The following is a 24,423-nucleotide window of genomic DNA, read 5'->3' as shown; positions in this document are numbered from 1 at the left end:
AAGGACTTCTCAAGACTTGGGACAAGTGACTTCTCAAGACTTGGGAGTCTAGTCCTGATAAGGATGGGACAGGTCAAATTTAGAAGGAAAAATTTTCAAATTTTTAGAAAAATCAAAAAAACGCTGCAAACCTTCTGAAATGCGCACAAAACCAAAAATTTTCTGAAAATTCGGGAAAAAATTAAAAGTTGAAATTTTTCAAAAATTCTTAGTTTTGTGCGCTTTTTGGACGATTTGCCACGTTTTTCGATTTTTCGAAATTTTTCGAAAAAATTGAAATTTCTCAAAGGGGTACCCCTTTGAGAATTTTCAAAAATTTTCAAAATTTTAAAAAAATTAAAAACGACTGCAAATGGCGCGAAACGCGAAGAAAACTAAGAATTTTCGAAAAAATTTGAATTCAGCTAAGACAGGTGAGGCACAGCCCTAAACAAGCAGACAAGACTTGGGACAATAACTTCTCAAGACTTGGGACAAGTGACTTCTCAAGACTTGGGACAAGAACTTCTCAAGACTTGGGACAAGAACTTCTCAAGACTTGGGACGAGTGACTTCTCAAGACTTGGGACAAGTGACTTCTCAAGACTTGGGTGTCTAGTCCTGATAGGGCTGGGACAGGTCAAATTTAGAAGGAAAAATTTTCAAATTTTTCGAAAAATGAAAAAACGCTGCAAACCTTCTGAAATGCGCACAAAACCAAAAATTTTCGGAAAATTCGGAAAAAAATTAAAAGTTGAAATTTTTCAAAAATTCTTAGTTTTGTGCGCTTTTTGGACGATTTGCCACGTTTTTCGATTTTTCGAAAAAATTGAAATTTCTCAAAGGGGTACCCCTTTGAGAATTTTCAAAATTTTTCGAAATTTTAAAAAAATTAAAAACGACTGCAAATGGCGTGAAACGCGAAGAAAACTAAGAATTTTCGAAAAAAATTGAATTCAGCTAAGACAGGTGAGGCACAGCCCTAAACAAGCAGACAAGACTTGGGACAAGTGACTTCTCAAGACTTGGGACAAGAACTTCTCAAGACTTGGGACAAGAACTTCTCAAGACTTGGGACAAGTGACTTCTCAAGACTTGCGACGAGTGACTTCTCAAGACTTGGGACAAGTGACTTCTCAAGACTTGGGACAAGAACTTCTCAAGACTTGGGACAAGGACTTCTCAAGACTTGGGACAAGTGACTTCTCAAGACTTGGGAGTCTAGTCCTGATAAGGATGGGACAGGTCAAATTTAGAAGGAAAAATTTTCAATTTTTTCGAAAAATCAAAAAACGCTGCAAACCTTCTGAAATGCGCACAAAACCAAAAATTTTCTGAAAATTCGGAAAAAAATTAAAAGTTGAAATTTTTCAAAAATTCTTAGTTTTGTGCGCTTTTTGGACGATTTGCCACGTTTTTCGATTTTTCGAAATTTTTGGAAAAAATTGAAATTTCTCAAAGGGGTACCCCTTTGAGAATTTTCAAAAATTTTCGAAATTTTAAAAAAATTAAAAACGACTGCAAATGGCGTGAAACGCGAAGAAAACTAAGAATTTTCGAAAAAAATTGAATTCAGCTAAGACTGGTGAGGCACAGCCCTAAACAAGCAGACAAGACTTGGGACAATAACTTCTCAAGACTTGGGACAAGGACTTCTCAAGACTTGGGACAAGAACTTCTCAAGACTTGGGACAAGAACTTCTCAAGACTTGGGACAAGAACTTCTCAAGACTTGGGACGAGTGACTTCTCAAGACTTAGGACAAGTGACTTCTCAAGACTTGGGACAAGAACTTCTCAAGACTTGGGACAAGTGACTTCTCAACACTTGGGACAAGAACTTCTTAAGACTTGGGACGAGTGACTTCTCAAGACTTGGGACGAGTGACTTCTCAAGACTTGGGACAAGTGACTTCTCAAGACTTGGGACAAGAACTTCTCAAGACTTGGGACAAGGACTTCTCAAGACTTGGGACAAGTGACTTCTCAAGACTTGGGAGTCTAGTCCTGATAAGGATGGGACAGGTCAAATTTAGAAGGAAAAATTTTCAAATTTTTAGAAAAATCAAAAAAACGCTGCAAACCTTCTGAAATGCGCACAAAACCAAAAATTTTCTGAAAATTCGGAAAAAAATTAAAAGTTGAAATTTTTCAAAAATTCTTAGTTTTGTGCGCTTTTTGGACGATTTGCCACGTTTTTCGATTTTTCGAAATTTTTGGAAAAAATTGAAATTTCTCAAAGGGGTACCCCTTTGAGAATTTTCAAAAATTTTCAAAATTTTAAAAAAATTAAAAACGACTGCAAATGGCGCGAAACGCGAAGAAAACTAAGAATTTTCGAAAAAATTTGAATTCAGCTAAGACAGGTGAGGCACAGCCCTAAACAAGCAGACAAGACTTGGGACAATAACTTCTCAAGACTTGGGACAAGTGACTTCTCAAGACTTGGGACAAGAACTTCTCAAGACTTGGGACAAGAACTTCTCAAGACTTGGGACGAGTGACTTCTCAAGACTTGGGACAAGTGACTTCTCAAGACTTGGGTGTCTAGTCCTGATAGGGCTGGGACAGGTCAAATTTAGAAGGAAAAATTTTCAAATTTTTCGAAAAATGAAAAAACGCTGCAAACCTTCTGAAATGCGCACAAAACCAAATATTTTCGGAAAATTCGGAAAAAAATTAAAAGTTGAAATTTTTCAAAAATTCTTAGTTTTGTGCGCTTTTTGGACGATTTGCCACGTTTTTCTATTTTTCGAAAAAATTGAAATTTCTCAAAGGGGTACCCCTTTGAGAATTTTCAAAATTTTTCGAAATTTTAAAAAAATTAAAAACGACTGCAAATGGCGTGAAACGCGAAGAAAACTAAGAATTTTCGAAAAAAATTGAATTCAGCTAAGACAGGTGAGGCACAGCCCTAAACAAGCAGACAAGACTTGGGACAAGGACTTCTCAAGACTTGGGACAAGAACTTCTCAAGACTTGGGACAAGAACTTCTCAAGACTTGGGACGAGTGACTCTCAAGACTTAGGACAAGTGACTTCTCAAGACTTGGGACAAGAACTTCTCAAGACTTGGGACAAGTGAATTCTCAACACTTGGGACAAGAACTTCTTAAGACTTGGGGCGAGTGACTTCTCAAGACTTGGGACGAGTGACTTCTCAAGACTTGGGACAAGTGACTTCTCAAGACTTGGGACAAGAACTTCTCAAGACTTGGGACAAGGACTTCTCAAGACTTGGGACAAGTGACTTCTCAAGACTTGGGAGTCTAGTCCTGATAAGGATGGGACAGGTCAAATTTAGAAGGAAAAATTTTCAATTTTTTCGAAAAATCAAAAAACGCTGCAAACCTTCTGAAATGCGCACAAAACCAAAAATTTTCTGAAAATTCGGAAAAAAATTAAAAGTTGAAATTTTTCAAAAATTCTTAGTTTTGTGCGCTTTTTGGACGATTTGCCACGTTTTTCGATTTTTCGAAATTTTTGGAAAAAATTGAAATTTCTCAAAGGGGTACCCCTTTGAGAATTTTCAAAAATTTTCGAAATTTTAAAAAAATTAAAAACGACTGCAAATGGCGTGAAACGCGAAGAAAACTAAGAATTTTCGAAAAAAATTGAATTCAGCTAAGACTGGTGAGGCACAGCCCTAAACAAGCAGACAAGACTTGGGACAATAACTTCTCAAGACTTGGGACAAGGACTTCTCAAGACTTGGGACAAGAACTTCTCAAGACTTGGGACAAGAACTTCTCAAGACTTGGGACAAGAACTTCTCAAGACTTGGGACGAGTGACTTCTCAAGACTTAGGACAAGTGACTTCTCAAGACTTGGGACAAGAACTTCTCAAGACTTGGGACAAGTGACTTCTCAACACTTGGGACAAGAACTTCTTAAGACTTGGGACGAGTGACTTCTCAAGACTTGGGACAAGTGACTTCTCAAGACTTGGGACAAGAACTTCTCAAGACTTGGGACAAGGACTTCTCAAGACTTGGGACAAGTGACTCTCAAGACTTGGGAGTCTAGTCCTGATAAGGATGGGACAGGTCAAATTTAGAAGGAAAAATTTTCAAATTTTTCGAAAAATCAAAAAACGCTGCAAACCTTCTGAAATGCGCACAAAACCAAAAATTTTCTGAAAATTCGGAAAAAAATTAAAAGTTGAAATTTTTCAAAAATTCTTAGTTTTGTGCGCTTTTTGGACGATTTGCCACGTTTTTCGATTTTTCGAAATTTTTGGAAAAAATTGAAATTTCTCAAAGGGGTACCCCTTTGAGAATTTTCAAAAATTTTCAAAATTTTAAAAAAATTAAAAACGACTGCAAATGGCGCGAAACGCGAAGAAAACTAAGAATTTTCGAAAAAATTTGAATTCAGCTAAGACAGGTGAGGCACAGCCCTAAACAAGCAGACAAGACTTGGGACAATAACTTCTCAAGACTTGGGACAAGTGACTTCTCAAGACTTGGGACAAGAACTTCTCAAGACTTGGGACAAGAACTTCTCAAGACTTGGGACGAGTGACTTCTCAAGACTTGGGACAAGTGACTTCTCAAGACTTGGGTGTCTAGTCCTGATAGGGCTGGGACAGGTCAAATTTAGAAGGAAAAATTTTCAAATTTTTCGAAAAATGAAAAAACGCTGCAAACCTTCTGAAATGCGCACAAAACCAAATATTTTCGGAAAATTCGGAAAAAAATTAAAAGTTGAAATTTTTCAAAAATTCTTAGTTTTGTGCGCTTTTTGGACGATTTGCCACGTTTTTCTATTTTTCGAAAAAATTGAAATTTCTCAAAGGGGTACCCCTTTGAGAATTTTCAAAATTTTTCGAAATTTTAAAAAAATTAAAAACGACTGCAAATGGCGTGAAACGCGAAGAAAACTAAGAATTTTCGAAAAAAATTGAATTCAGCTAAGACAGGTGAGGCACAGCCCTAAACAAGCAGACAAGACTTGGGACAAGGACTTCTCAAGACTTGGGACAAGAACTTCTCAAGACTTGGGACAAGAACTTCTCAAGACTTGGGACGAGTGACTCTCAAGACTTAGGACAAGTGACTTCTCAAGACTTGGGACAAGAACTTCTCAAGACTTGGGACAAGTGAATTCTCAACACTTGGGACAAGAACTTCTTAAGACTTGGGGCGAGTGACTTCTCAAGACTTGGGACGAGTGACTTCTCAAGACTTGGGACAAGTGACTTCTCAAGACTTGGGACAAGAACTTCTCAAGACTTGGGACAAGGACTTCTCAAGACTTGGGACAAGTGACTTCTCAAGACTTGGGAGTCTAGTCCTGATAAGGATGGGACAGGTCAAATTTAGAAGGAAAAATTTTCAATTTTTTCGAAAAATCAAAAAACGCTGCAAACCTTCTGAAATGCGCACAAAACCAAAAATTTTCTGAAAATTCGGAAAAAAATTAAAAGTTGAAATTTTTCAAAAATTCTTAGTTTTGTGCGCTTTTTGGACGATTTGCCACGTTTTTCGATTTTTCGAAATTTTTGGAAAAAATTGAAATTTCTCAAAGGGGTACCCCTTTGAGAATTTTCAAAAATTTTCGAAATTTTAAAAAAATTAAAAACGACTGCAAATGGCGTGAAACGCGAAGAAAACTAAGAATTTTCGAAAAAAATTGAATTCAGCTAAGACTGGTGAGGCACAGCCCTAAACAAGCAGACAAGACTTGGGACAATAACTTCTCAAGACTTGGGACAAGGACTTCTCAAGACTTGGGACAAGAACTTCTCAAGACTTGGGACAAGAACTTCTCAAGACTTGGGACAAGAACTTCTCAAGACTTGGGACGAGTGACTTCTCAAGACTTAGGACAAGTGACTTCTCAAGACTTGGGACAAGAACTTCTCAAGACTTGGGACAAGTGACTTCTCAACACTTGGGACAAGAACTTCTTAAGACTTGGGACGAGTGACTTCTCAAGACTTGGGACAAGTGACTTCTCAAGACTTGGGACAAGAACTTCTCAAGACTTGGGACAAGGACTTCTCAAGACTTGGGACAAGTGACTCTCAAGACTTGGGAGTCTAGTCCTGATAAGGATGGGACAGGTCAAATTTAGAAGGAAAAATTTTCAAATTTTTCGAAAAATCAAAAAACGCTGCAAACCTTCTGAAATGCGCACAAAACCAAAAATTTTCTGAAAATTCGGAAAAAAATTAAAAGTTGAAATTTTTCAAAAATTCTTAGTTTTGTGCGCTTTTTGGACGATTTGCCACGTTTTTCGATTTTTCGAAATTTTTGGAAAAAATTGAAATTTCTCAAAGGGGTACCCCTTTGAGAATTTTCAAAAATTTTCGAAATTTTAAAAAAATTAAAAACGACTGCAAATGGCGCGAAACGCGAAGAAAACTAAGAATTTTCGAAAAAATTTGAATTCAGCTAAGACAGGTGAGGCACAGCCCTAAACAAGCAGACAAGACTTGGGACAATAACTTCTCAAGACTTGGGACAAGTGACTTCTCAACACTTGGGACAAGAACTTCTCAAGACTTGGGACAAGAACTTCTCAAGACTTGGGACAAGGGACTTCTCAAGACTTGGGACAAGGGACTTCTCAAGACTTGGGACAAGAACTTCTCAAGACTTGGGACGAGTGACTTCTCAAAACTTGGAACGAGTGACTTCTCAAGACCTGGGACAAGTGACTTCTCAAGACTTGGGACAAGAACTTCTCAAGACTTGGGACAAGGACTTCTCAAGACTTGGGACAAGTGACTTCTCAAGACTTGGGAGTCTAGTCCTGATAAGGATGGGACAGGTCAAATTTAGAAGGAAAAATTTTCAAATTTTTCGAAAAATCAAAAAACGCTGCAAACCTTCTGAAATGCGCACAAAACCAAAAATTTTCGGAATATTCGGAAAAAAATTAAAAGTTGAAATTTTTCAAAAATTCTTAGTTTTGTGCGCTTTTTGGACGATTTGCTACGTTTTTCGATTTTTTGAAATTTTTCGAAAAAATTGAAATTTCTCAAAGGGGTACCCCTTTGAGAATTTTCAAAAATTTTCGAAATTTTAAAAAAATTAAAAACGACTGCAAATGGCGCGAAACGCGAAGAAAACTAAGAATTTTCGAAAAAAATTGAATTCAATTAAGACAGGTGAGGCACAGCCCTAAACAAGCAGACAAGACTTGGGACAATAACTTCTCAAGACTTGGGACGAGTGACTTGTCAAGACTTGGGACAAGAACTTCTCAAGACTTGGGACAAGAACTTCTCAAGACTTGGGACAACAACTTCTCAAGACTTGGGACAAGAACTTCTCAAGACTTGGGACAAGAACTTCTCAAGACTTGGGACAAGTGACTTCTCAAGACTTGGGACAAGAACTTCTCAAGACTTGGGACAAGAACTTCTCAAGACTTGGGACAAGTGACTTCTCAAGACTTGGGACAAGAACTTCTCAAGACTTGGGACAAGAACTTCTCAAGACTTGGGACAAGTGACTTCTCAAGACTTGGGACAAGTGACTTCTCAAGACTTGGGACAAGTGACTTCTCAAGACTTGGGACAAGAACTTCTCAAGACTTGGGACAAGAACTTCTCAAGACTTGGGACAAGTGACTTCTCAAGACTTGGGACAAGAACTTCTCAAGACTTGGGACAAGAACTTCTCAAAACTTGGAACGAGTGACTTCTCAAGACCTGGGACAAGTGACTTCTCAAGACTTGGGACAAGAACTTCTCAAGACTTGGGACAAGGACTTCTCAAGACTTGGGACAAGTGACTTCTCAAGACTTGGGAGTCTAGTCCTGATAAGGATGGGACAGGTCAAATTTAGAAGGAAAAATTTTCAAATTTTTCGAAAAATCAAAAAACGCTGCAAACCTTCTGAAATGCGCACAAAACCAAAAATTTTCGGAATATTCGGAAAAAAATTAAAAGTTGAAATTTTTCAAAAATTCTTAGTTTTGTGCGCTTTTTGGACGATTTGCTACGTTTTTCGATTTTTTGAAATTTTTCGAAAAAATTGAAATTTCTCAAAGGGGTACCCCTTTGAGAATTTTCAAAAATTTTCGAAACTTTAAAAAAATTAAAAACGACTGCAAATGGCGCGAAACGCGAAGAAAACTAAGAATTTTCGAAAAAAATTGAATTCAATTAAGACAGGTGAGGCACAGCCCTAAACAAGCAGACAAGACTTGGGACAATAACTTCTCAACACTAGGGACTTGTCAAGACTTGGGACAAGAACTTCTCAAGACTTGGGACAAGAACTTCTCAAGACTTGGGACAAGAACTTCTCAAGACTTGGGACAAGTGACTTCTCAAGACTTGCGACGAGTGACTTCTCAAGACTTGGGACAAGTGACTTCTCAAGACTTGGGACAAGAACTTCTCAAGACTTGGGACAAGGACTTCTCAAGACTTGGGACAAGTGACTTCTCAAGACTTGGGAGTCTAGTCCTGATAAGGATGGGACAGGTCAAATTTAGAAGGAAAAATTTTCAAATTTTTAGAAAAATCAAAAAAACGCTGCAAACCTTCTGAAATGCGCACAAAACCAAAAATTTTCTGAAAATTCGGAAAAAAATTAAAAGTTGAAATTTTTCAAAAATTCTTAGTTTTGTGCGCTTTTTGGACGATTTGCCACGTTTTTCGATTTTTCGAAATTTTTGGAAAAAATTGAAATTTCTCAAAGGGGTACCCCTTTGAGAATTTTCAAAAATTTTCAAAATTTTAAAAAAATTAAAAACGACTGCAAATGGCGCGAAACGCGAAGAAAACTAAGAATTTTCGAAAAAATTTGAATTCAGCTAAGACAGGTGAGGCACAGCCCTAAACAAGCAGACAAGACTTGGGACAATAACTTCTCAAGACTTGGGACAAGTGACTTCTCAAGACTTGGGACAAGAACTTCTCAAGACTTGGGACAAGAACTTCTCAAGACTTGGGACGAGTGACTTCTCAAGACTTGGGACAAGTGACTTCTCAAGACTTGGGTGTCTAGTCCTGATAGGGCTGGGACAGGTCAAATTTAGAAGGAAAAATTTTCAAATTTTTCGAAAAATGAAAAAACGCTGCAAACCTTCTGAAATGCGCACAAAACCAAAAATTTTCGGAAAATTCGGAAAAAAATTAAAAGTTGAAATTTTTCAAAAATTCTTAGTTTTGTGCGCTTTTTGGACGATTTGCCACGTTTTTCTATTTTTCGAAAAAATTGAAATTTCTCAAAGGGGTACCCCTTTGAGAATTTTCAAAATTTTTCGAAATTTTAAAAAAATTAAAAACGACTGCAAATGGCGTGAAACGCGAAGAAAACTAAGAATTTTCGAAAAAAATTGAATTCAGCTAAGACAGGTGAGGCACAGCCCTAAACAAGCAGACAAGACTTGGGACAAGGACTTCTCAAGACTTGGGACAAGAACTTCTCAAGACTTGGGACAAGAACTTCTCAAGACTTGGGACGAGTGACTCTCAAGACTTAGGACAAGTGACTTCTCAAGACTTGGGACAAGAACTTCTCAAGACTTGGGACAAGTGAATTCTCAACACTTGGGACAAGAACTTCTTAAGACTTGGGGCGAGTGACTTCTCAAGACTTGGGACGAGTGACTTCTCAAGACTTGGGACAAGTGACTTCTCAAGACTTGGGACAAGAACTTCTCAAGACTTGGGACAAGGACTTCTCAAGACTTGGGACAAGTGACTTCTCAAGACTTGGGAGTCTAGTCCTGATAAGGATGGGACAGGTCAAATTTAGAAGGAAAAATTTTCAATTTTTTCGAAAAATCAAAAAACGCTGCAAACCTTCTGAAATGCGCACAAAACCAAAAATTTTCTGAAAATTCGGAAAAAAATTAAAAGTTGAAATTTTTCAAAAATTCTTAGTTTTGTGCGCTTTTTGGACGATTTGCCACGTTTTTCGATTTTTCGAAATTTTTGGAAAAAATTGAAATTTCTCAAAGGGGTACCCCTTTGAGAATTTTCAAAAATTTTCAAAATTTTAAAAAAATTAAAAACGACTGCAAATGGCGCGAAACGCGAAGAAAACTAAGAATTTTCGAAAAAATTTGAATTCAGCTAAGACAGGTGAGGCACAGCCCTAAACAAGCAGACAAGACTTGGGACAATAACTTCTCAAGACTTGGGACAAGTGACTTCTCAAGACTTGGGACAAGAACTTCTCAAGACTTGGGACAAGAACTTCTCAAGACTTGGGACGAGTGACTTCTCAAGACTTGGGACAAGTGACTTCTCAAGACTTGGGTGTCTAGTCCTGATAGGGCTGGGACAGGTCAAATTTAGAAGGAAAAATTTTCAAATTTTTCGAAAAATGAAAAAACGCTGCAAACCTTCTGAAATGCGCACAAAACCAAAAATTTTCGGAAAATTCGGAAAAAAATTAAAAGTTGAAATTTTTCAAAAATTCTTAGTTTTGTGCGCTTTTTGGACGATTTGCCACGTTTTTCGATTTTTCGAAATTTTTGGAAAAAATTGAAATTTCTCAAAGGGGTACCCCTTTGAGAATTTTCAAAAATTTTCGAAATTTTAAAAAAATTAAAAACGACTGCAAATGGCGTGAAACGCGAAGAAAACTAAGAATTTTCGAAAAAAATTGAATTCAGCTAAGACTGGTGAGGCACAGCCCTAAACAAGCAGACAAGACTTGGGACAATAACTTCTCAAGACTTGGGACAAGGACTTCTCAAGACTTGGGACAAGAACTTCTCAAGACTTGGGACAAGAACTTCTCAAGACTTGGGACAAGAACTTCTCAAGACTTGGGACGAGTGACTTCTCAAGACTTAGGACAAGTGACTTCTCAAGACTTGGGACAAGAAATTCTCAAGACTTGGGACAAGTGACTTCTCAACACTTGGGACAAGAACTTCTTAAGACTTGGGACGAGTGACTTCTCAAGACTTGGGACGAGTGACTTCTCAAGACTTGGGACAAGTGACTTCTCAAGACTTGGGACAAGAACTTCTCAAGACTTGGGACAAGGACTTCTCAAGACTTGGGACAAGTGACTTCTCAAGACTTGGGAGTCTAGTCCTGATAAGGATGGGACAGGTCAAATTTAGAAGGAAAAATTTTCAAATTTTTCGAAAAATCAAAAAAACGCTGCAAACCTTCTGAAATGCGCACAAAACCAAAAATTTTCTGAAAATTCGGAAAAAAATTAAAAGTTGAAATTTTTCAAAAATTCTTAGTTTTGTGCGCTTTTTGGACGATTTGCCACGTTTTTCGATTTTTCGAAATTTTTGGAAAAAATTGAAATTTCTCAAAGGGGTACCCCTTTGAGAATTGTCAAAAATTTTCGAAATTTTAAAAAAATTAAAAACGACTGCAAATGGCGCGAAACGCGAAGAAAACTAAGAATTTTCGAAAAAATTTGAATTCAGCTAAGACAGGTGAGGCACAGCCCTAAACAAGCAGACAAGACTTGGGACAATAACTTCTCAAGACTTAGGACGAGTGACTTGTCAAGACTTGGGACAAGAACTTCTCAAGACTTGGGACAAGAACTTCTCAAAACTTGGGACGAGTGACTTCTCAAGACTTGGGACAAGAACTTCTCAAGACTTGGGACAAGTGACTTCTCAAGACTTGGGAGTCTAGTCCTGATAAGGATGGGACAGGTCAAATTTAGAAGGAAAAATTTTCAAATTTTTCGAAAAATCAAAAAACGCTGCAAACCTTCTGAAATGCGCACAAAACCAAAAATTTTCTGAAAATTCGGAAAAAAATTAAAAGTTTAAATTTTTCAAAAATTCTTAGTTTTGTGCGCTTTTTGGACGATTTGCCACGTCATTGCTAAAATAAACCTCTTCCTTGTATTAAAAGTGGTGGTGTCTTGTGTGAATCTCGTACATCATTGTCAAAAGAAACCTCTGCCTTGTATTGAAAGTGGTAGTGTCTTGTGTGAATCACGCACGTCATTGCTAAAAGAAACCCCTGCCTTATCTTGGAAGAGGTAATCTCGTGTGTGAATCTTGTACGTAATTGCCAAAACAAACCTCTGCCTTGTATTAAAAGTGGTAGTGTCTCGGTTGAATCACGCACGTCATTGCTAAAAGAAACCCCTGCCTTGTCTTGGAAGTGGTAGTGTCTGTGTCATGACCTTGACCTAACAGTGACATCAATGTTACAAGAGAATAATCACTCTGATAACTGATGAAGATGTGAGGGCGAAATAATGTACAACAGTGGTCCCCAACGCGGTGCCCGCGTTGATACGGAAAGAGGTTATACTGAATAATAAAGGCCGTTCAACCATGAACATTATAAAATCAAAGCACAGTTCTCTACGTACCAATGCCCATCTTGACGATTGCGAGCAGCAACATCATCCTACTCTCCCAAATTTGAAAAACTGGCCGCTGAAATGCAGTGCCAAACTTCCCACTTGAGTAATAATTGTACTTATAAAAGTACGTATTTTTGATTGCGTGGTTTCTTGTATCAATAAACGTCGTGTTGTTTTGTGTATTATTTGGTGTCCATATCTTATTTGTCCAGAGAAAAGAAAATTTGGCTTTGTTAATTGGTTGGCGCCCGCCACGATCTCATAAACTCTGAAATGTGCTCTTGGGCAAAAAAAGGTTGGGGACCACTGACGTAAGGCAATACATGCCAAACATTACCATCAGTGCGTTTGGTGTAATCACGCACGTCTGCTGATATCGAAGTTTCAACGTTCCTACGTGCGGACATCCGTATATCCCATGTACACATAAGATCGAGATTAAATACATTTCTTTTGTACATTCATGTATGTCTGATGGTACTCATGTTGATATGGGTTGCCATTATCCACACATTGAAGGCAGATTCAGATTTATTTATGACGGATTTTGCTCGACTGTCTTAACTACCACGCACCGTGGGACATAGCCGCAGAGCTCGACCGTCCATGTACGACGCAGTGCGAAGAATGAAACAATAAGAGAAGGGGGGGAACTCCAAATTAAAATATAAATAAACATCAGCAGCTTACCGTGTCTCGTTTGTGTGCGGTGTGCGGTAGTTGGCTGCCTGAGTCAAAGTCACACGGTGCGTGATATCTGACTGGCTAACTTCTTCGGTGCGTGCTACTTTCCGCGTTGCCTGACAGCACAAGTCCCTCGGCGATACCGACTACATAAGAATAAAATTAAGAATATATATACGCATGTGTATATAAATATGGATATATATTTTTGAGAGAATAAGAAATTTTGGTAGAATCAAAAAAGAGTAAAAACATAATATAATAAGAAATCACATAAAGTACGTTGCCGTGGCTTCTGTGTGTGCGCGCGAGTGCGGTGCATGCTACTTGGTCGGTCGAGTTCCGAGTCAATGTCCGGCGGTGCGTCGTAGTCAGCAGGTCCCGTTCTGAGGCAAAGTCAGACGGCGCGCGGTAGTTTTCTGTTTTGCTTGGCACCACAAACCCCTCGGCGATACCGACTTGGTAAGAATAAAAAATAACAATATATATGCATACATACATTTTTATGTACGTATTTATATATTTTTTTAAAATAAGTGTTAGTGAAGGCACGACCGGCGATTGCTGATTTACGGGTGGCTGAGAACGCAGTGCCGCGAGCGAGGCAGGCCTCGAAGAGGGGACAGATACAATGGTCGGCCGGTCGCCGGGAACTCTTTCGCGGGAAAGGCCCCATGGGCAGCCCGGCCGAGACCGTGAGAAGCAGAGATTGGGTGCTGCACAGACGGAGTCTCGCATGGACTGGGTGTCATTCCACGTTTCTGGTAGGTATAGAATGGGAAAAATTTCGACATTTTCATAAATTTTCATAATTTTTTTGAAAAAACTAAAATTGCTGGAAATTGTCAAAAAAAAAACACAAAACCCAAAAATTTTGAAATTTTTCAAATTTGTTTTAAGTTTACATTTTTCTAATTCTTTAAGCTTTCTGCGTCCTTTCAAAGTAAAGAACTATATTGAGGAGACTTTATGGCCTTACAATTTAATGACATTGCACATTAAACAACAAAGGTCCTAATACAGATCCTTGAAAGATACCAGACAATAAATCAAAAGGAAATGACAAAACTCCAGAATAACGTACTTGCGAATGTCTGCTGGTTAGGTAACTAAGAAATCAATCATATAACCAGCAGACAGTTCATAGTCACCAAGTTTGTGCAAACGTAAGACATGCGAAACAACACTGATAAATGTCAAATCACAATTTATAATAAGATGATAAAATATTTAAAATATCATTTCACGTTCCGCATCGAATGATCGATTTAGAAATTGGAAGGTCTCTTACGACATGTTTCGGTTATATTTAACCGTCTTCAGGTATAAATTAGATTGGTAAATTTAAAACTCGAATTACAATCCTTTACAATGTTATGCAGTTTATGGAAGATGTTCTTATCAGAATTACTCTTATATATTAGAACGAAGGCATTGTTTTTTATATGGCGTGGTTCATCTGATGTTCATTATTAGTCTGTAAAGCAATGATTTAAAGAAAACATTAATAAATATGGAGTAATATAGAAAACAAAATGATGGAAGTAAATAAATGATAAAATCAACATAAAATGCATCAGCTTGAGACTGGGAACAAGCTATAGGGGAAAATAAATCCAAAAACGTAACCAGATTAGAAGTGGTGGATTTGGATTTACTAAAACCATGTTGACAAGGGATTCATTTAGAATTAAAATTATAAGAAACATGGTATGTACAATAATTTCAAATATTTTGGAAACATTATTAATTATGGTAGTAGGTCTATAGTTTATAACAGAAACAGTTTTGTCTTCTTTTTTGAAAACTGGAACAATAGCTGCTTGTTTCCACAAAGTGGGAAATTGTTGCTGAGAGAAGCTAAAATTGAAAATAAATTTAAGAATAGTAGCAAGGATTTCAGAACCCTTAATAATAACTTGGTATACCATCTAGTGCAACGCTTTATAGCATTACGAATATGTCTGCGTTTGCGGGTAATATTTTCTTTGCGATATGGGAATGAAATAAAAGTAACGAAATGGATATATGGCTTTTATTTAGCACAACAAATATACAGCCACCTACAGATGCACCCGATGCACCCTAGTCAAACAATATCTATGCCACTGAACTGGTAGCTAGCTAAGAACACAGACAAGCCAAATCAACTCATCCACATGAGAAAGTACCCTGCTTTGGACGCAACCAAACCCAACAAACCTAAGTTACTAAGGACGTATGCTGTTACGGACACAGCCTAGCCCAACCAACCTGAAGCGGATTAGACGAACGAATGAAGACAACTGTGGACGCAGCCTAGCCCAACTAAATAAAGCGTATGCAGTAGTATCCCGTTTCGGACGCAGCCATCTCCCAGTAATCTGTTTCGTACGCGGTTTACGGAAAATAACTCTGCTTCGAGCAAAGCCTTGCCTAACCAACATATGTTCGTAGTGAGGTCGGTGAATGGTGGTGACCTGTCAAGTATGTGTAAGAAGCCTCCTGAGCATAGAGCACAGCCAAACTAAATTATGCCCATAACAGAGCAGATCGCTGCAGAAAAAATCGTGTATATTGAAATTAAACAAAATTTTTGTTTTGAATCGTTTAATTCATTTGCAACTTACATTTATTGAATACAGGGTAGTGGTATGAGAAGTAGGATACATATGGCTTTGAAATTATTTGAATACCTCTTGCAAATGTCAAATCTATACAAGTTTTCCCTTGCGTGGTTGGTTTGTCCAAATTATTCACTAGTTCAAGTTTAAAGAATTTCTGAAGGTACGCACATCACAGTTCTAAATTTTCGTCACTATTATATTCTAGTTCGAATGTTCGAACGTTTTCACGTCAAAAAGTATGGCCAAACATATCTGGAACTGAGCACGTAACCTGCGACGGACGTAGCCTACTCCAACCAATCTATGCAATTGAGCCTGTATCCTGCTTAGAACGCAGCCAACTATCAGAAAATTAAACACGCTAGGATGTAGCTCGCTTGCCTCGCAAAAATTACCGATAGCCTTAACCTGCTTCAGATGCAGCCTTGACCAACATACGACTCCCACGTACTTGATGCAGCCTCGGCTACAGAACCTATTCACGCTTTGGACGCACACTAAAGTAAACAACCTATGCCAATCAGGTGGTAGCCTGTTTTAGACACAGCATAGCCCAATCACCCAATACACTCGAGAAAGTACCTTGCTGTGGACGTAGCCTAGCCACACCAACCTATGCCTCTAAGAATGTAGCATTTTAGGGAGTTGTCATCAGACCTCACTTTATCATAACTACATATCAACTGTATGATACTACAATTTTAAATTCAGTTTTACTTAATTGCATCTTTCCTTCTGTATCTTTATCAGTTGTATTGTACTATAAATCATCTTGTATCTTCTTAAATAAGTTGCCTGTCTGCTTCCTCGCACAAACAAGAAGCAATGACAATACAAACACATTTACAGATCACTTAATGTTACTGCTACAGTGCGCCGGCCATGCATAAGCAACATAAGGAACCCATCACCAGTAGAAGGAAGAATTAGAACTTTGTTAGTCGGTTAATAGACACACAATATCTTTAAGAGTGATCTGTTAATGTGTATGTAAGCATCATCTGTTGCATTTATGGCTTCCCATCTCATGAACATAATGTACTACTTCAACTTTAATAAGTGTTTGCCAGAAATGTTTTAACGCTTAAAGATTACCATAGTAAAGTGAACAAGTTAAATAAATTTCTTTATTTTTCTTCTATCTAAATTAAACGTTAAGAATTAATTTAATTCAATTTTTCTGTATTTGAAACAATTTATTATATTTCAAAATTTCATGTGCTCTTAAACATTCTTTTCTGTGCTTCCGTGCACTCCAGTTCTTCTTAAATCACTTTCTTTCAATCATTCTTGTGATAGACTTCCTACCAGCTACGGACGCAGCATAGCAAAGGACACTGCCTAGTACTATCGTAATATCCACGTTACAAATTATCCTCCTCTGGACGAAGCCTGACACAACAAACCTATGCAAGTAAGGCAGTAAGCTGCTATGGACGCGGCCTTCAACACAGTCGATCTCTTCGGACAGAGCCTTGTCAACCCAACCTGTGATTTATTCAGCCACTAGGAATCTATGTACGCAACCCAGACTGACCAATGTTTGCCTGTGGTCTTGTTGCCTTCTACGGCCACAGCTGGGCCAAACTAAGCATGTGAAAAGATTTATTGCTACCGCAGCAACCTAGGATTAATAACAAACCTCTACAGTGGTGGCCTATTTCAGACACAAAGTAGGCAAGCAAACATAAACCTAACTGGTACAGCACTGCACATGCAGCATTACCAAACAAACCCATACAACTGACAAGGCACACGGCTACAGACGCAGCCTAGGCTAAGCAAGATATTCACGTCAACCAGTCGCCTGGCATGGACGAAGCATCGCCCAACAAAACTATACATGTCGACCACTAGCCTGATGGCCAGCTACTGACGCACTCTAACCCAGCCTTCTTAAGCCCTGCAGATGCGGGATAGCCGAACGAAAGTGTGTACCTGAGATCGTAGCCAACTACGGACACGGCGCACCCTCAACAATTCATGCAAGTGAGCCAGCATCCTGCTACCTATTCACGCAGAGCACGTACCTTGCTGTTTCTATAACCTACAGAACATGATGTATCACCATTTTCTTTTAGCCTGATTCCAACGCAGCTACTCCTACTCCTAGTAAATCCAAGCTATCCTCCAAGAGCTGAAAATCTCGAAGACGCAGCATACGCAAACTACACCGTGACCCTTTTCGGGTGGCCTGATTCAAACGAATCCACAATAAAAACATACATATGCTAGTGAACATTTCGGTAGAGGTGGCGTGACATGTGAGAAAGTAGGTGTGCCTCTTCGCAAGCAGAAAAGACTAAAGGCTGATGGATACATGCCTACGCTTCCGACCTCCTTGTCATAGTAGAGTAGTAGTAAACTATGTCTTATGCAGGAAATGTCTGAGAAGTGTTCGCCAAAAAACAAAATTGACAGCACAATCTTCCACGTGCCTCATGGTGGTGGTCCAGGGGACAAGTAAACAGAGCGAAATGCACAATGCAACCAATTTCCTTCCATCCATATCTCTGCTTCTTAAAATAAATTAAAAAATAAGTCACTCTGCCTCAGTCTCTCCTTGAGGCTGACACTTGCCGTGGTGAGCCTCGTGGTCAACCAAACTCAAATACTTTACCTACTCAGAGTGTGTCATACTCTACATTTAATGGGGCTACACGCAATCTGCCTACATCTTTGACCGTTCTAAACAGCCAACAGAGGGCACATGTCAATGTCTGATTTCAAATCAGAATGAAATTTCAAAATTCCTTTGCGTTCGTCGGACTCCGTTAGAGACAATAATAACTCTACGTGATCGAAAAAATCAACTACCTTTGCACGTTGCACCAAGTACTGCACCATACGCCATTCAAAGTAAGCTAATGGACGATACCGCAACACACGCACAAAGAGCCCTTCGCTTCGAGTCCCCTCCAGAACACGCCGCGTCCACTGGTACGTGTCCGATGCACTGGCGTACATGAAACACAAACACAGAATATAAGTCAAACATACCAACCACCGATCGCCGATGCTCAGAAATGACATCGATAAAATGGAAAGAAAACAAACCTTTTAACAGTATCGGCCTTTCTGAAGTTAAAATGGGGAGGTTCTTGGTGTCATTACATCCACCGGCAATCCCATTTTATGTAAACTGGATGTAAATGAACAATGATAACGAGATATAAATACAATATCAATTTCAAAAGAATCAAACATGAGCAAACATTTACAAAGTTCAAAACCACGACAACGAAGACTCAAACGATATCTCAACCTCTCACAAGAAATAAATAAAACACTCTCTCAAAAAAGAGAAACTCGGCCTCAGTCTCTCACCGAGAGATAGGGCAGCTATCTTACCTATCCTAGAAAGCCCCTTTCTTGACCAAATTAAAATACCAATGCCAAACACATAAAATGAAGGCAGAGCTACCTCCAATGGAAAACATGGTAGAATACTATTATTATTATTATTATTATTATTATTCAGTGTTCTGTCTTACAACAGGTCCATTGCTTTGCCCAAAAAGAACTCTCCAGTTTTCCCTATTCTCAGCTTCTCATTTTAATTCCTGGAACTTCATCTTCTTTCCTTGTTTCAGATCGTCGGTTAGCTGTATCAGTCTTCTTCCCAGTCCTCGCTTTCCTTCAACCTGACCTTCGATGATGTCACTCAGTAACCCATTCCTTCTCGTAATGTCCGAGCCAGTTAGCTTTCCTTCGTGTAATCGCCTGCAGAATGTTTCTTTGCTCGTCGACTCTCCTCAATACTTCTTCGTTGGTAACTCGATACGTCCACCTGATCTTCTCTATTCTTCTCCAACACCACATATTTCAAAACTCTCCAGGTATTTCTGTTCCTTCATCCTGAGTGTCCAGGTCTCTGCTCCATACGTAACACTTCACTAGTTTCTTCTTCATCTCCAATCCCAACTTGTTAGTGAGAAGTATCCTCTTCTTGACGGAAAACTGCCTTGGCCATGGCTATCCTTGCTTTTACTTCCTTGGTGCATAGGGCGTCCGTCGTGATTATGCTTCCCAAGTACTTGAAATTCTCCACATTCTGCAGCCGTTGGTTTCCAACTACAACGTTCAATGGTTCTGCTCTCGGTGCCATCCTCATTACCTTTGATTTTTCAATGTTGATTTCCATTCCATACTCTCTACCTGTTACCACTAACTTGTCCATCATGTTCTGTAATTCCTCCTCTTCCTTCGCCAATACTACCAAGTCGTCTGCATACTTTACAGTCATTATGATCTTCCTCCAATTTTGAAGTCTCCACAGCTTCCTTGGCAAGCCATTCCCCGTACAGGTTAAAAATAAGTGGTGATACGCAGCATCCCTGTCTTACACCTCTACCTACCTCAACGCTGTTGGTGTCTCCTGAGTCCAGTCTCACGTTGACTTTCTGCTGCATGTACAGGTTTTCGATTAGTCTTCTATCTCTCCAATCAATTCCAATTCTCTGTAGGATCCTCATTAATTTCTTCCATTTTACTCGATCGAAAGCCTTCTTCCTGTCGATGAAGCAGGCACATACTTCTTCCTTGACATCGAGAACTCTCTCTGAAATTATTCTCATAACTCCGATGGCATCTCTGGTTCCTCTTCCTCTCCTGAATCCAAATTGGTCGTCTCCCATCACTCTTCTTTTCTAGTCTTTTAGTCAGTATGGTAGAATACTAACATCAAATAATTAAAGAAATACATGTCTTTGACGGCCCCTACACCTCATGTAAAGCAAATAAATTCACATTCCATTTTGAGAAGACATTTTTTGTCATGGGTCTATTTTAGGTTAAGACAGTGAAGCAACCTTATATTATTAGGTCTGCCAGTACTCCACACCACACCCTAATACTGTCCTTCAAACTGTGAAACTTGTTCCAATGCAGATATCAAAACATCTTGTAAACATAAACAAGATCTTTACCTAAATTGACAGGTACGTCTACTTACAGACCAGTTTCATTACCAACGGCATTCTCTAAAAAAATTTCAAAAAGACATGCAACAACGTGCTATTGAATTTTACACACAAAATCTTAAGTGAACTAAATAATGAAGTGCATGTTGGTGGAATATTTCGCTATCTTGCCAAAGAATTTGATTGTGTGAATCATGAATTAGCACATCTGATAATCATATTTCTCGTATACTTACACAATGCATGTCAAGTTGACACAGAGATAAATCTCTCGCAGACATGAGGTCCTTCGTGATAACAGCCGATTGATTTCCTGTCGTCATATCAGTGAGCCACCATAGTGTTTCTGCACATACTCCACTCTTTTCCTGGCAAGCAGTAGTCATGTCAGGTGACGCATCCTTCAACCTCAGTAAAGTCCCATGGATCAATCAAGCTTCTTCTCTGCAGCTATTACCAGAAAAAAAATGCAATCACATTCAACACATCACCTAATTTAAAGGTTTCATAACCGATCCCCTTGCTCAAAATTAACCAAAAGCACAGAAAATATCCCAGCAGCTCCGGTCACTGTGCACAATACTCACACGTCAACAAAACTAAATTCCTCACCTTGGCAATTACTCACTTATTAATTAGTAAACACATCACATTAAAGGCTCCACAGCACTACACACATCACACATGTAACAAAACCACTCATTAACAAAACCTTATCACAAATAGTCACCACCCTCGTCTACAAGCTATACCTAACCTCCAATTTTGATGTCCTATGAACAATATATTCACTAGAGAATCATGAATGCCTCTAGCATACCACAGATACTGCAATTATGCCAATCTCTCACCGCACATAGGTCTTTCAACATATCAAATCTCACATTTAAGTTCACAACATCTGAAGTACCTAATAAAATTGGACAGACTCATCTCTCTCACACGACAACCACATCAAATACATTCTAATGCTCATGTACTCACACAACGAATGCCTCGTTCAGACTGATATCAGTTTCTTGCGGATACGATGTTCCTTCTTTGTCCCAGCAGGTTTAATCTTCTGACATCAAGTCGGTCTGCCAACTGTTGCCGCACGTACTTCAATGCTTGTCTGGCTGGCAGTACGCAGGTCACGTGACAAACAGCATGGTGCTCAGTAGAATCTGAAGGATCATTCTGTTTCTCGTAATCTGCTACTCCCAGAAAGAGAAAATACAGTCACATTCAAGAAATCAAGACATCACACTCTTCTAAAAGCACACAGTTTTACTTCACCAAGCAGTTAACACTCCTACCTTAGCCAATGAACAAGCACCTTCCATTTTCAGAAGACAAATTCTGTCAAGTTCATTACAAACCCATTCACAAGTTAACTTTAAATACGGGTCACGACAGTGTCACAACCAGCGACCTGACAAATTCTGAACTCCCTCACTCACAGATTCATACTGGAGCCTTTCTTTCCTCCCCCCCCCCCCCCCAGCAAATTTAAAGCATTCGCCAAGTGGGCCATTATTCCACACGTCATAATACTGCAACTACAAACTCTACAACTCACACACATCACGTCAGTCCCACGCAACTTCTGTTGCCACTGATTCAGTGGATATTTAACGATCAGTTCGCTTGCCGTCTGTTTGGAGCCGAGGATGTTGATCGCTGTCTCCAAGATACACGGCTCCCTCTCCTCGTGCCCCATTATGACAGCAAGGGAGTCTACAAGCACCAGTCGGTCCATGCCCCTCAGGTTCGCCTGTTTTGATGTCATGGAGAAAGGACCTAAATGAAAGATTAAGAAATGGCAAGCCACTACAACACAGCCAACATCTGTAGCACTTCTACTACTAAGGTGAATTCAACCGACAAGGGGCAAGAGGTAGCCGTAGCAATTAGATTTTTTTTCCATATCACCATCAGTAATGCCACTTTATCATACCTTCTGGAAGCAAAGGTGGAAACTTCACCATCAGTAATATAAATTGTTTCAATGTTGAACAATCTAAATTTATGAAACTGAACTCACCAGCTACCTGAGATATCGCCACCATTGTGTAGTGACAAACAAGGAACACACCGTCGTAACTCTTTCATGGCTGCAGCAACAAACACTCCTACCAACATACACAACAGGCCTTACTGGCTTTTCCAGATATGAAGCAGACGCTTTCAACAAGTTCACATACTAAATGTGGTTTTAAGAGAGATTTCAGGTTCTCACAGTGGTCTTTGGGTTCTAACACCACTTGGACTTACAGAAAACCAACACAGATTATGATTTTTAAACATTTAATGGTTCGCTATATCAGCTGCAGTTATCCTTGTGACTAAGCGCAATGCCATGAGGCAGTGGGAGCATGGAGGTACACTCCATGCATTCTCAATTATAGAACAATGTGGAGGTCAGCCTCAAAATGTGGTTCCTTAAACTGGCAAAGAAAAATCACGTTCTTCATTGTTTCTTTGTAGTCTCAACCATTTACTACTTTTCAGGAAAAAAGGTCTTCTTCTTTCAATAATGGCATTGCAATTCAGAAAATAAGTTTATTAAACAATTTACTCAAATGGATGAACTTGCCTGTGACTGCCATCTGGTGAGTGGCTCTGGCTTGCTTGTCCTGCAATCTGCACGCAATCCCATGGACTGCGGAGATCTCCACATGTGGATCATCAGAACTGCAACGGCGAATCACAATGAGTACAGATAATTACACTCACATCCTAATGTTCAGTGTACAAAATGTTGGTCACAACAGTGGCCAATGCAGTAGCTGCTTCCTAAATCAGCAACTGATGTAAAAGGGACAGAGAAAATGGGAAATCTGGGTTTATGATATGAGAAAGAAATACATTACGTGCAGATGCCTCCTGGTACTGGCAGGATACTAAACACAAACTAATTGTGATACAGCCTCTAACAGGCTCACTGTACCAGTAAATAATGAGTTCTGGGTGCTCAGAGAAAGATCTATACCAGTGCCTCATAGACTGCCATGGGACTCGCTTACAATTCTGCGTTGAAAAGCCAGTGATTAACAATCTGTTATGTCATGTTAGTACCATCAGGCTGGAAAAACATCTTTTATTTTGTACACTTTTTTAATATCAAGAATGAGGTTAGTTTTACAATATTCTTCTGCCTCCAACTGCTCTTATATACCTTGGACAGGAGAAAAGCTGCTGCACTGTATTCTCATCTTCATTAAAATTCAGGGATGCCACCAAGAAACAGCAAATTATTTCCCAGCACTGACGACGGTAACGGATCCGTCATGCTTGACTTCAGAGCAATACATGCTGTCTCCACGACCTGGAAAACACAAGCAACAGTTTCAAGTTATAACGAGTGACAACGCAGGCCAGATTCACTGGTAAGGGAAGTCAAATGTTTTAGTTACAGTAACTTTCAAGTACTGCACTTACTGTAATACTCTAAACACCTTTTCTCCACATCAGGGCGCATGTCATATTTATTTCCAGAACCTTTGGGTTTCATGGACACCAACATATCATTGACTAGACTTTTATTTTGTAAGTGGAGTTTGACAAATCTCAACAATAAAATAAAAATTAATTACAAGTATATAATTTTTCTATAGTCTATGCTAACCCTAATAAACGTCAAAAAGGAACGTATTATACGCGTATCAAGTCATTTAATGATCTTCCACCAACAATTAAAACTCTAAATGATTTAAAGGTGTTCAAGCCTGCATTTAAATTATTTTTCATACTTGAATTGCAGAATCTGAAGGTTATGTACATTCACATGTGAAACACATCCTTGTAATTGTGTCAAAAGTACTGAAGTTTATATGTATTGTATGAAATGATTTGTTCTCCATCCTTTGGTTTAGTCCTAAGAAGGATCTATGGAATGTAAATAAACTCTACTCTCTAACATACCTGAACAATGCAATTCCTTATCCAAGTCACAAACACTACAGGTGCTTCGTTCT

General features: G+C 38.9%; 1 protein-coding gene across 14 annotated transcripts in view; it reads right to left on the bottom strand.

Moving 5' to 3' along the window:
- The window catches only part of LOC147873249 (uncharacterized), an 83,309-nt gene that overhangs the window by 10,460 nt on the left and 48,426 nt on the right, over nucleotides 1-24,423 (bottom strand). For 6 of the 14 annotated variants that reach the window (XM_087353082.1, XM_087353085.1, XM_087353086.1 and 3 more), the window contains exons 2-10: nucleotides 24,371-24,423; nucleotides 23,625-23,774; nucleotides 23,043-23,140; nucleotides 22,491-22,578; nucleotides 22,098-22,246; nucleotides 21,449-21,660; nucleotides 20,701-20,914; nucleotides 18,360-18,498; nucleotides 12,943-13,082 (exon numbers count right to left, since the gene is read on the bottom strand). The exon at nucleotides 24,371-24,423 is cut by the window's right edge and continues 377 nt beyond it. In XM_087353082.1, coding sequence (XP_087209208.1) covers nucleotides 21,476-21,660; nucleotides 22,098-22,246; nucleotides 22,491-22,578; nucleotides 23,043-23,055 — 435 coding nt within the window. In that variant the 5' untranslated portion in view covers nucleotides 23,056-23,140; nucleotides 23,625-23,774; nucleotides 24,371-24,423 and the 3' untranslated portion in view covers nucleotides 12,943-13,082; nucleotides 18,360-18,498; nucleotides 20,701-20,914; nucleotides 21,449-21,475. Of the gene's footprint in view, nucleotides 1-12,942; nucleotides 13,083-13,119; nucleotides 13,395-18,359; nucleotides 18,499-18,599; nucleotides 18,685-20,700; nucleotides 20,915-21,448; nucleotides 21,661-22,025; nucleotides 22,247-22,490; nucleotides 22,579-23,042; nucleotides 23,141-23,624; nucleotides 23,775-24,370 lie in introns of those variants that run through there. The other 8 variants (XM_087353080.1, XM_087353081.1, XM_087353087.1 and 5 more) reach the window with 7 other exon arrangements.

The sequence above is a fragment of the Zootermopsis nevadensis genome, unplaced genomic scaffold (genome assembly GCF_977971745.1).
Source record: "Zootermopsis nevadensis isolate Lab colony 2312 unplaced genomic scaffold, Znev_1.0 Znev_ptg000021l, whole genome shotgun sequence".
NCBI classification, from domain to species: domain Eukaryota; kingdom Metazoa; phylum Arthropoda; class Insecta; order Blattodea; family Termopsidae; genus Zootermopsis; species Zootermopsis nevadensis.
Note: the sequence above shows the minus strand (reverse complement) of the source record. Positions and strands in the feature narration are given on the sequence as shown.